General features: G+C 38.1%; 1 protein-coding gene across 1 annotated transcript in view; it reads right to left on the bottom strand.

Annotated features, from left to right (window-relative positions):
* Nucleotides 1-1,313: 1,313 nt before the first annotated feature.
* The window catches only part of LOC143296825 (protein mono-ADP-ribosyltransferase PARP14-like), a 62,202-nt gene continuing 50,273 nt past the window's right edge, over nucleotides 1,314-13,242 (bottom strand). Inside the window, exons 23-27 of the mRNA XM_076608824.1 lie at nucleotides 11,765-11,974; nucleotides 10,064-10,268; nucleotides 7,269-7,417; nucleotides 3,894-4,068; nucleotides 1,314-3,040 (exon numbers count right to left, since the gene is read on the bottom strand). Of these exons, the coding sequence (XP_076464939.1) occupies nucleotides 2,763-3,040; nucleotides 3,894-4,068; nucleotides 7,269-7,417; nucleotides 10,064-10,268; nucleotides 11,765-11,974 (1,017 nt within the window). The 3' untranslated portion in view covers nucleotides 1,314-2,762. The remainder of the gene's footprint in view (nucleotides 3,041-3,893; nucleotides 4,069-7,268; nucleotides 7,418-10,063; nucleotides 10,269-11,764; nucleotides 11,975-13,242) is intronic.

Below are 13,242 nucleotides of genomic sequence, written 5' to 3'. Positions count from 1 at the left end.
AGTTAACAATGACAGAACTGACAAAGAGGGCAAAGGGTAAAGAGAGTTTAGTTAACAATGACATAACTGACAAGAGGGAAAGAGAGTTTAGTTAACAATGACAGAACTGACAAAGGGGGAAAGAGAGTTTAGTTAACAATGACAGAACTGACAAAGGGGGAAAGAGAGTTTAGTTAACAATGACAGAACCGACAAAGGGGGAAAGAGAGTTTAGTTAACAATGACAGAACCGACAAAGGGGGAAAGAGAGTTTAGTTAACAATGACAGAACCGAAAAAGGGGGAAAGAGAGTTTAGTTAACAATGACAGAACCAACAAAGAGGGAAAGAGAGTTTAGTTAACAATGACAGAACCGACAAAGAGGGAAAGAGAGTTTAGTTAACAATGACAGAACCGACAAAGAGGGAAAGAGAGTTTAGTTAACAATGACAGAACCGACAAAGAGGGAAAGAGAGTTTAGTTAACAATGACAGAACCGACAAAGAGGGAAAGAGAGTTTAGTTAACAATGACAGAAATGGCAAAGAGGAAAATGGGCGATGAGAGTTCGGTTAACAATGACAGAATAGTAAAAAGTGGGAAATGGGGCAAAGAGACTTTATTCCTAGTGCTGTGTCAGCAGATTGTTAGTTCCTCCAAAGGAAGATCACCAGACAAGGCACCAGCAAATAACAGTCATTTCCCCATGTGAAGAGCTAATCAGGCTTGTAGCTAGCTTTTCCATGTTGTATTGGCAAAAAAACAACAACAAAAAAACCAAACAAACAAACAAACAAAAAAACAACAAACCCACCCCAAGACAAAACAAAAAACAAATAAACAAAAAAAAAATCACTTTGTAGGCAGAGATCTCTTGTAAATTAGGAATACATATATTTCTCAAAGTTTCAAATGGTTGAACATTGAGCACGCATACAAAAATATAAAATAAAATAAAAGAACACACACACACACACACACACAAAACAGCCTCTGCAAAGATTCACATGGTTGAAAGTAAAAATCTGAATCATGTGCTAAAATTGGGCTTAACCCTTACACAACTTGAGGCGATGCGAATTGACAGGAGGGGTTCATCACTGAAGGTGATGCCTGCCGGCAAAACTATCTAAGCAACTTCCCATTACACTCTTCTCTGCCCTGAATCACACAAAGTCACAATGTTTACATAAGGTGAAAGGTCAGTCCTTTACCTTCAGCCTCAACATCGTATTGCCTTTGTCTTTGAACAGGACGTGTCATTTTCATCTCATGTTTTGACGGCAAACGAAATACAAGCTGAACCGCGATTGCTCAACCCTTGTTATGCTTCTAATGAAATTTGTGCCTCGCACCAGTATACTTTAGCTGACGCTGTAAACATTATCATGGATGAAAGTCCAAACTCTCAGGCTGCTGCTGATAGTGACTCAGGGGAAGAATTTGACAGCAGTGTTGATTCACCATTCAACCTAAATGACAAATCCAACACTGACAGCACTGACAAAGAGGAAGAAAGCCATGCACGGAAAAGGCAGCGTGTAACTGCTTCAAGCGGGGTTGCAATTTTCACAAGAATTATTTACACTATGCAACAACCTCTTTGCATTAATATAAAGAAAAAAATCGGCAATATTGATTGAGCGGTTCCAAAGATATAGTAGTTTGAGTACAGCAACCCCCATGCGTCTCCGTCAATTGTATTTGTATTTGTATTCCTTTTTATCACAACAGATTTCTCTGTGTGAAATTTGGGCTGCTCTCCCCAGGGAAAGCGCGTCGCTACACTACAGCGCCACCCATTTTTTTTGTATTTTTTCCTGCGTGCAGTTTTATTTGTTTTTCCTATCGAAGTGGATTTTTCTACAGAATTTTGACAGGAACAACCCTTTTGTTGCCGTGGGTTCTTTCACGTGCGCTAAGTGGATGCTAGCGCACGGGACCTCGGTTTATCGTCTCATCCGAATGACTAGCGTCCAGACCACCACTCAAGGTCTAGTGGAGGGGGAGAAAATATCGGCGGCTGAGCCGTGATTCGAACCAGTGCCCTCAGATTCTCTCGCTTCCTAGGCGGACGCGTTACCTCTAGGCCACCACTCCAATCTCTTGCACAGACAGTTTCCAGCTGTGCTCTGGCTAAGCTGGCCTGGTTTCACACCGGCAGGTTGACTGACAGAGGGGTGCCATAAAGGTCAAAATCAGGTGGAGATGAATACAAGACAGTGATAGGGTCCAGTTAGAAGGAATCAATAATGCATAAGACTAAATATGTACATCAGTACTTCACAGGATCAATGTCCTAAAAGGAAAAACAACATTCGTAACCAAACTGATGGAATGCACTTTGTGCATATCAATGACTGACTATGATTGATAGGCGTAGATCTGTAGCAATCGATGTACATGACATAAAAGGCAAAGCTTTTCACTTTTATGAAATAAAAACATTTCCAAACAAAGACAAAATTAAACCCACCAAAAAAATGATGTTGCTTGATTTTAAAATTCAACTGTCTTCATTTCTAGACAAGTGTACAAAATGATTTTTTATATATTCACCACTTTTGATCGCTAAATCAAATCATGGAACACTAATTCAACATTTTATTCACACTGATACAAAATACCTTACAGCAATGTTATTATAAACACAAAACATTAACATCTTGTATCCAAGAAACACACACAATTGACACTCTTTTATTTTTTTCATGTTACAAAGAAAATCATTACGATGCAATGAAAGAGTGTGCAGCTTACAACATGGCAGACAAAGTCTTTGCTTTACTTGAAAGTAATCATGTACTCTGGGTAGGCTTGGGTATCGTTGAAAATGACGTACATAGACGGACCGTTCGGATTGTCTGTGGCGGAATCGTACAGAATGGGTCCTTGTCTTGGAGGCAACACGCGCAGATTTTGGTTCCCAGTGGTAGGGTGGCCAACCAGCACCTTGCTCTGGTAAACGTAGCGATTCCCAGAGGGATCTGGTGGGGAATACTGGGGGCTGGCAGAGTATCTGGCATTTACGGCAAAGTACACCCCGTTCCCGTACATAGTGGCTGTAAAATGTAAACATTGCGAGACTTTATTCTTACTACCAATGTCTTTATTACTGCTGTTGTTATGACATTTCTTAACAATAATGTCTATATTATTATTACCATTATTATTATTGTTGCTGCTCATTAGCATCATCTTGATCATTATCAGTATGAATGTTACTGTCCCAAATCTGTTAAAATCTGTAACATAATATCTGTATATACATATGTACATATCCACACACACACATGACATTAAACCAAACCAACCCAAACAGGAAAAAAACAACAACATATCCTACAAGCAATTCCAGTTGGATATCTCATGTTTTTACTGGCCACTCATTGTCAGAAAAAAAAGGAAGCTAGAGCACCCATCAACTGATGAAGATCAGAGTTTAATTTCTGACAGGCATTTCTGACGGGCAATCTAAAAGTGTAATTTCAGATTGCATAACTGTATGTATGTTTGTAACTGAGTTGTTGATCTGCGGGCTTTTTTTTTCCTCCACTACTATTCAGTTTAATAACTTGGTCAACCAGCAGTGGATGGCATTCTTTTGATATTGCTCTAGTTTTCAGAAAATACCATCATCAACAGCCACCATTTTTGGTTGATGTCTGTGTTGTGATGGATTCAGACCGGTCACATGCCCAAGATGAGTAAAGAGTTTATAACGCAACACATGGTCCATTAAAGAAAGTTATATATAGCTTGATAGAACATCTCAAGTGGACATTAACAGAAGAAAGTATTACCATCATTATGTTTGCAAACATACCACTTTTCAACGATTCTTTTCCCAATCAGTACCCTTTGCCATAATAACAAACAGGGGAGTGCGTACTGGCTGCATCCATGCTTGCTTACCGTTTTTGCCACAATAACTCCTGTTGAAGCCATGGTGGTTGATGTTGGTGAGGGCATCAGCTGATGTCCCATGCCACAGAGTCTTCTCATTCTGTATGCCTGGGTTCTGCTTTTCCAGATGAACCTTTTTGGCAATGTACTGGTTGTAGAGGTGAGGGTTCTGGACTCGGTGGATCTGAAACAGGACTCATCCCTTGACTGAAGGGTTCAAGGACTGAAGAAAAGAAAGAAAAGAGAGGCAAAGCCTTCATAGCTCACGTGTGAATTCTGCTCAACAACAATAGAATGGAAAATGCCAGAGCTCACCAGCCGAAAGTCTGCTTGGTGGAAACAACAACTGTATGTTAAGCAGCCCACAGCAATTGTCATTTTTTACGATTCAGATAATTATATTCTGCCTCATGTGCACATCGATTTGTACAAATCTAGCTTTGCATTTTTTGTTCCATCTGTTTGGAACTTTCTTCCTTCGTTCATTAAGACGTGCGATTCATTACGTTCCTTCAAATCAAGCATACGAGAACTTCTGCTCCACAAACAATAGGCCCACAAAGCTTTTTTATTTATTTATTTTTTTAACCAGCTAAAAAAGACAAAAATCATGCTTTTTTTGTGAAGTTTTCAGGGGTGACCAACACTGGATGCTGTGACCCATTTTCTGTGGTTTAAGACTATTTTGAAAGTTAACATGTTTCATTTTGAAAAAGATTTCTTCGCAATACTGATGTGAAGCCATCTTGTCATGTCCCAAAAATGGTCCGCAATGATGCGTCCATTCAGTCTGTGTCACCTCCATTGGCCCCCCAACCGTGCAAAGTTTGACAAAATATTTGGCAGCTAAGTGGGCAAGTGTGAGTTCATGTTCATGATATGGGTCTTTTTCAATCATTTTAAGGTAACGTCTTCTTGTAAGAGGGTAGATTACATGCTGCATGCCATTTCTCACATGACTGCATTGCAAAACACATGAAAAGTTTCATTCAAATAGACCCTGGAATTTAGGATACGGAGTCTTGGTTTACTCAATTTCCACAGTAGTCAGGAATTACTTTGAAAATCTGAACTTTCACTGCTGCTCTTTTCATTGGTGGCATGGTAGTTGAAGAGACAGCCAGAGTTAGTTCCCTTGAATGTGAAGACACTATCACAGTGCCAAAGAAAAACTATAAGAATGAGCGACAAGCTGCATACATATTGGCTTATAGTTGATACAGCACTGATTGTATGTCTATGAAAATAGATAATCAGATAATCATCTTGGTTATGACCACTGACCGCAATCTCTGACTTGGTAAAAAGATTTGTTTAGACAAGGAGCCGATTTCACTGAAAATGTTTTAGACATTTTCAAGAGCTATCAGTCCAGTGTCTAATGTCTGATATTCATGTAACCTACTCAATATCGTACAGTAGTCGATTTTAGTATGTTAGCTAGGTTTTGGGCAGAAAGACAAAATCGGAGTGGTTCACAAATGGTGGAATGAACACAATGTAAAAAATTTTCAAGCAGATATTGAATCATGTATACTATGTTTATTTTTAGGTGTGTTGATAAAAGATTAACATAGTTAATTGCAGAATTAAAGCATTAAATGATGCTTTGGGATAAAAAAAAAACAACGTTCAGAACATAATATTTTTCGTGTTTAATTAAAATTATTTGAAACTAGATCTGGCACGAATAGATAGGGACATTTTGTTTCTGTTTCCTCACGTTTTTTTTTATTTTGTTAATTGGCATTAGTGCAGTGGAAAAACTAAGGATGCACAGCTTGTTGGAGGTGTTTTGGCTGCAGCTAGAGCCATTTGTTGATATTCTAGGGTCTGGTATTATTGTGGGCTGTTTAGGTACGTGTTTCAATGAATAAAAGGGGTTGAAGCAAACGTTGCTCAAAACTCTGAATTCAGTACTATTGAATTTGAAGGCAATTAACAGATTTTTGTTAGTAATAATTATATTGTTCTCATCATGGTCAATGATGACTGTGATGTTTAATGTTTTTGTTTTTGTTATGCATGATTGAATGGTTAATTGACTTGTGTGGTTGAAGAATTCGGTTGTACTATAGAATTGCTTCACAAAGGTTTTGTGTGGTTGGATGCAAAATTATTGTCTGGTAGGTGCAGCGTTCCATAAATTACGAGAGATGGTGTTATTGTTGTTAGTAGAGGTGAAGCTTAGTTGTAATCTGTTTGAAAATGGCTGGGTTATTTGTCACTATATGAATTAGGAGGTGTCTCCGAATTCTGAGTCATGGTACAATGGCTTGATGGGATAAGCTTTAATCTTTCTTTTATTAATTCAATAAAAATCGTACAAAAGAATTCTCTTTTCCCACTCCGTTAAAAGCGTGCATTGATGTTTATGGTGTACCCATTCCATGGGACATAAGTTGCACTCTAGAAGAAGAAAAGAATCATAATTAGTCCTTGTAGAAGTATGAGGGCAAGCGTTAAAATTATCTCTCATAGTCACTGGAATCGTGACTGTTAAAAGCTGCACAATATGCCTGCAAAGTATGTGATTGTAATAGTGTTTGTCGTTTAAACTGAATGTTATGATTAGATGTATATGTTGTGAGTACTGATTCAGGGTAATTCTGTTTTTGTTGCAATGCTGAGGTTGTGAAATTGTAATTTTGAAGAGATTGTCTTATGTACTGTATGTCTAATTGTTACGTAAAACCAAAACGTTGTTTTGAATGTAATAATATTTTATTGTGATGGTGTAGGTTAAGTAAAACATTGTTCTCTGTGTGTGTTGGTTACAGTGTCTGCGCTCTCACATTCACAACTGTCTTCACCGTCATCACTTCCCGTCCTTTGGTTGTTGTTTTTTTTGTCCTCCGTCCAATTCATAAAATGTAGCCAAGAGTTTTCGTATAAAGAGTAAGAATAATATCTATCTGTAATCTTTTATTTACTTTGTGTCAAAAGAAAGAAGAAGAATAGCTGAAATAAAATTGCAAAATTTCAAATCTCCTTTTTTCTTTTTTTTGTCTGACTAATTGAGCGAGATATTGTTATCTTTGATGAATGTGAACTCGGGGAAAACTCTCTTCACACATGATTTTGGGTGGTGGGGGTTACATTCAGATGATTCCCTGCATGTAATGAAATATAAATACAAAATGATACATTGCAGGAACACACACACAAAAGTGAGTTTGGACATGTACACAGATGTGTACAGATATTGGCACACAAAGACAGAACACACATACACAAACAACACAAATGCACACACACATCACACAAACAACACACGCAAACCACGCACCCACATACACACAACGCACCCACACACATATGTATACACACAACACACATACATACACAATACACACATGGTACACAATCATCCTAATGACTCACGTTTGTTATCGTAACATTGCCAACACTGGCACTGAATCCACTGGCTACGTCCTGGTACTCTTGATCTGTGGCTTTAAGAGGCACTAATTTGACGGTTTCATTGGATGTGTGCTCTTCCCACGTGTCTGGGACCTGACCTCCTGCCAGATCTGCACAAGAATACACCACATGTAGCATCATAAAACGAATGGGCTAGAGGTACCGTGTCCGCCTAGGAAGCGAGAGAATCTGAGGGCGCTGGTTCGAATCACGGCTCAGCCACCGATATATTCTCCCCCTCCACTAGACCTTGAGTGGTGGTCTGGACGCTAGTCATTCAGATGAGATGATAAACCGAGGTCCCGTGTGCAGCATGCATTTTAGGGTTTGTTCCTAGCAAAATTCTGTAGAAAAATCCACTTTGATAGGAAAAACAAATAAAACTACACGCAGGAAAAAATAAAAAAACAAGAGAGGCAAGGGCTTCAAGACTCACTTGTGATACATTTAAAAAAAAAAAAATCTAATCGTTAAAATGTGTTCTGAATTTGTTATTATAAAGCTTCGGGTTAAAAGAAAAAGAAAAAAAAGTCCTAACGGCAGATTCGAACTCTGCGTGTTTGGGTGAGAAGAAAACTGTCTTCCCCATTACACTATCGTGGCTCCTTAACTGACGTTCAAAAATATAATATTTAAACATGGTTTTTTAAAGGGCGATAAATCGATTGCGGTATTCGCGGTGAGAACGCTGTTTAAATCACATTATTCTGGTGTATCTTGGGCATTCAAAAAATCTTTAAGGGCAATTAAAAATTCTTTTTAAGTCTGCGGTAAAGGAGACGTGGTTATCGCCGCAATCACACTGCAACATTTAGCCGTTTTCTCTGGATCTAGATAGATGTACAAGTTTCAGTTAGTTACACCCGGTTGACACGGTCGATTCAGTTTCTCTTTTATGTTCATTCTAGTATTATAGTTTTAAAGTTGATATGAAAATTGAGTATTTTGTTAAACTAATAAGAAGTAGAGCCAAGTACAAGCACTTCTAAATGTCTTATGAAGTGAAAAGGACTTCATTTTGAGAAAAGTCAAGACTGGAAATTTTTACGTTTCATCAATTCAAGGGTATTAACTCACATGGTTTATTATTTTAAACTGTGAATTCCGACTGATTCTATGGATATTTTTATGGCAGTTAGGGGCATAATCCAGTAAGTGATGAGGCATTCACAAATCTTTCTCTGAATAAATATTTAACGGTCTCCTTCTCCAACTTTCCATCACATGTTATCGTGTATTGTCGATTGAATATAGGATTGAACGGGCAGGTCAACATCTTGAAACAAAATGGCGTCGTTCGCGTTCGTGAAGAATATGAGCACGCGCTTTGAATGTATATTAATATGTGTACACAATTGATTTTTGCCCATGACCTTCAGGGCTCAGCCAATAGATCTATAAAGTCCACTCGTTATATTGATTTTAGTATTTTCCGAAAAAGACCACTTGGGCGAATGAACATAGTGAAAGCCCTGTACACTGAGAGTAAAACACACAAGCTTTTTATGTATTGAGTATAATTTCAAAATGTAATGTTTAAGATGAGTAAGATCAGTTTCAAGCAAATTAGGTCCCCTAGCATTAATTACAGATTAATTTCCCTTTTTTACTATCTGCACCAAAACGTTTGCAAAATAAATATAACTTCCATGCTTAGCAAAAGAAGTTCCTGTTTGAACAAAAAATGATAAAAATGACTGCTCTTGTTGTTGGGTCAGAATATCAGATCAAAGTGCCAAGTTTAGAGAATAAAAAAAATATAAATATAACAGTAAATGCAGTTTGCATATAATTTGGCTTCTTTTTTTGTGTGCCTATCCCAGAGGTGCAATATTGTTTTAAACAAGATGACTGGAAAGAACTGAATTTTTCCTATTTTTATGCCTAATTTGGTGTCAACTGACAAAGTATTTGCAGAGAAAATGTCAATGTTAAAGTTTACCACACACACACACACACACACAGACAACCGAACACCAGGTTAAAGCATAGACTCACTTTGTTTACACAAGTGAGTCAAAAATGGGTGGCGCTGTAGTGTAGCGATGCGCTCTCCCTGGGGAGAGCAGCCCGAATTTTACACAGAAAAATCTGATGTGATAAAAAGAAATGCAAAATACAAAATACAAATAAATTATGAAGTCATTGCTTCAGGACCTCCTGCCAGATCTGAACAAGAATACACCACATGTAGCATCATAAATTATGGAGTTATTGCTTCAGGAAACATGCACACACACACACACATATGCAGACATGCAAGACTGCATATGCACAACTACATACACACATGCTAAATTGCACACACACACACACACACACACACACACACACATGCAGAAATTTTAAACTCCAGTCCAATTGGTATGCTGCTTTGATGTATTATAATTAATGTTGTTATTTATATTTACATTGTTGTTGGTTAATACTTGTTGATATGCATATACATATTCTCCCTCCCATGACACCTCATTCAATACACACCACAATCTCTTTAGACTTTTTCTTATAATAATATTCCTTTCCTCTGATACATAACATGAACACTTTTTTACACTAACATTCACATGCACTCCCTTTCCTTTATCCACTATTTTACTCCTTTCCGTCTAAAAACACTTATAGTGAATAGACGTTAAACTGAAGATAAAACATGCATGCAGCACACATATGTGCAGAGTCGCACGTACACATGTAGCGCAGTGTGGCGAATGCGCACGCATACATATTGCAAGGAAAAGTTACTGTTTTCTCACCTTTGATTTTGTCCTTCCTCATGACACTGACAGTGTCAGAGGGATCAGCTTCAGGGTACTCCATCATGGAGTTGAAATCAATGACAAACACACTGCCGGCAATGTCCGTGATTTTTGCACAGCTCTTCTTGTCCCGATACGCCGTTTCAATGGCGTAATTTTCCATTGGCTGGTATTCCTTCTGCTCTGTGCCTGTCGTCGTTACCTGACAATGAACCAAAACAAAGAATTAGACCTGAAATTTCTGATTTCTCAGACCCTTGGGGCAACACATACCGTGGTGTCTTGAACGATAACTGGACAGTATGAAGGGAAGAAGCCATGAAATTATGCAGGAGGAGGAATTTTTTGTTCAATGTCTCGTCACACATATCGGTGATTGAAGACATTTTGTTAAAGTATTTATGAATACATCTGAGTATTATCGGTTAGAAGGGGTGGGAGATGTGGATGAATGGAGGGTTGGGGGAAACTGGGCAAATCAGGGTAAAAATGTGGGTGAAATTTGGAAGAAAAAACAAACAAACAAAACCCCCTCTAAATACAGTTACAGGAAATTACTTAAAGGACTTCGTAAAAGAGAAGTCGTTAAACTGACAAGCGAAACAACTGATAATGAATGCAAAAAGTCAAAAACATCAATGTTCTCAGTCACTTGTGAAGACACACTTTCATGTACAAAAGGCTTCATCAAGCTACAGTGAAAAATTATATGCTCAACTGTCAGGTTACTAAAGCATATGCACTTGACATTAGAACAATACTTGGTCCGTAATGAATTTGATAATAGTCTGAGAGCTAAACTCAGAATTGGTCTGTGAATCGGACCAAAGTCTGCAAACTGGGTGAGCAAAAAACATGCGCCCTTTGGAAAACATTTTATTCAGTTGTCATGTGAACTATGGACAGAAAACAAGCACATTTTGGAGATTTTTTTTTTCTTGAGTTTAATTTCCCTTTTATGTGATATCCCCCACCCCTTCTGCCCGCTAATGTCTTCAGCTTTTTACTTCAACTTCTTCGATGGAATGTGTTTAAGATTCCAAGATGTAGCTGACAACTGTGAACAAGTAGTTCAAAAGACTCTGCAAGGGAACAAAATACTACAAACTTTATTTTTCACTCATTGCTTGTTCATATTTCTTTTATATAAAAGATTTCTCCAGTACATGAAAAGCGGCTTCCAGATCACACTTTTTGTATATGTTGGAAGATTTTTTTTTTTTTAAAAAGAAGCTTGTATACAATACATGGATAGCAAATCTTGGTCTTCAAAGAACAAAATCATTATCACTAGCTCTGGCATACTTTCAGTGCACCTTCATTGTTCAAGACTTGGAAAGGAAATAAATTCCAGCATTTCCTTTCACTGCCATTTTCCTGTTTCCTGTTTGATTTGAGCTGGCTAAAAACAATCTGCAGTGGAGATGACAAGTGGTGAAGGGTTGTCCAAATGGTTTTATGAGTGACTCATTTCTGTCTTTGTGATTTCAATAATAATGAAAGGAATACAAAATCACCTGAAAACAACCAAGGCAGTGGAAGTAGTTGAAAGTACAAAGATCAGTTCCTTGCTCAAGCTTACACACATTCATGAGCATGCATAAACACATACATGCACACATATGAGAGCACATGCACTCACATGTATCAGCACATGCAAACTCTTAATCATTGTGTTATACATACACATGCACATACCTCCAGAAAACACCAGCGGACCATACTGGCCAACATGGAAGCAGCTTCTTCCTTCTGTTGCTCATGCTCCATCTTACGAATCACTGAGTTGATCTCATTGACACACTCAAACACTTGTGTATGGAGTCCATCACAGATAATTGTCCCAGTCATGGTCTGAATCTTCACCTCTGCCTTGTGTTTCAGACCAATTTGTTCCACTCTGCGTACCTGCGACATGTAATGTAAAACTGTGGTCACATTTGGAACAGAAATACTTTGTATCAAACACATGGTCTGCAAAGGACATCTTCTACTGAAACAAATACATACAAGGTAAGAATAATTTTCACACTTCCAATTTGAGTTATCAAATTCCACATTCAAAAGCAAATTGAACATACACAAAGTCTGAAAATATTATCCTCTGACAATATGAATACATTGCTTCTCATAGAGCAAGGAGAGAACAAATCATTGTGCGCATCAAGAAACATGTTCATACATCCCTTTTTGGAAGATTCCATGACTAAGAGCTAGTTACAGGACCTATCAACATGTGTTAATATGTACTAGAGTGAAAGAGACAGGAGGGGCATGGGAGGGGAGTATATCCAGGCAAACAGCCCTGACTAATGGGAAGGTGACATGACAGACTCATGAAAAGCTTCTTCTGAACTTCGTCTCATATTTCTTTTGAGAACTGGACAGTGTTAAATGATTCCATCAATGAGAAGCTATGGAAAAAACACATGCAGCATGTATCCTATTCTATTGAATGAATGAATTCATGAATAAAATCATACATCCACTGCTTCCGAACTGGGTTGGCTGCATTATACTCTCCAAAAATTCTGATGTATTCTGTTGATGGACTGAGGTTCTTGTGTGTAAGTTACATTTTTTTAAAAAAGATTACCATTTCTGAGAGTTGTGATGGTAGGAATGCAGCATGGTGAAATATCCCTTTGATGTATGACAGTCAGTCATGTTCGACTATGACCATCAGAACAGCAGAGGAGGTCACTGCTGTCCCGACTATCTGGGCTGGATATTGATTATCACGAAGGATGTTTTGCCCAAGTTACATCCTCACTCTCTTGGACAAGAAGGCTTTTGGACAGTTGGCACAGGGATGGTTCCCAAAGGCCAACTAGCCTCCAAAGCTGCAGTACTAAGAGCCAGTGCAATTTTGCCTCCTAGTTTGAGAATAATAATCCTTCACAAAAGACTAAGCTGTAAATGATTTGCTGTTGGCTTGACTGAAAATTTGGGTGAATCTGTGATATAAACTGAGCATTCGGCCTATCTTTTTCATACTAACAAGATTACAAGCAATATTTAAATAAATAATTTTTCTGGAATTTTTCTTGGCACAAAGCAGAACAAAATGTGTTTTCAGTGAAAGGGTTTTGGCAGAAAGGGCTGAAAACTGAGCACCACCATGGGATGTTACTCAGGAAAGAATGTCCACAAGAATTACGTCCCTTTGCATATTC

This window comes from Babylonia areolata, chromosome 2, assembly GCF_041734735.1.
Source record: "Babylonia areolata isolate BAREFJ2019XMU chromosome 2, ASM4173473v1, whole genome shotgun sequence".
In the NCBI taxonomy this organism is placed as follows: Eukaryota; Metazoa; Mollusca; class Gastropoda; order Neogastropoda; family Buccinidae; genus Babylonia; species Babylonia areolata.
This window is presented reverse-complemented; position numbering and strand designations above follow the sequence as displayed.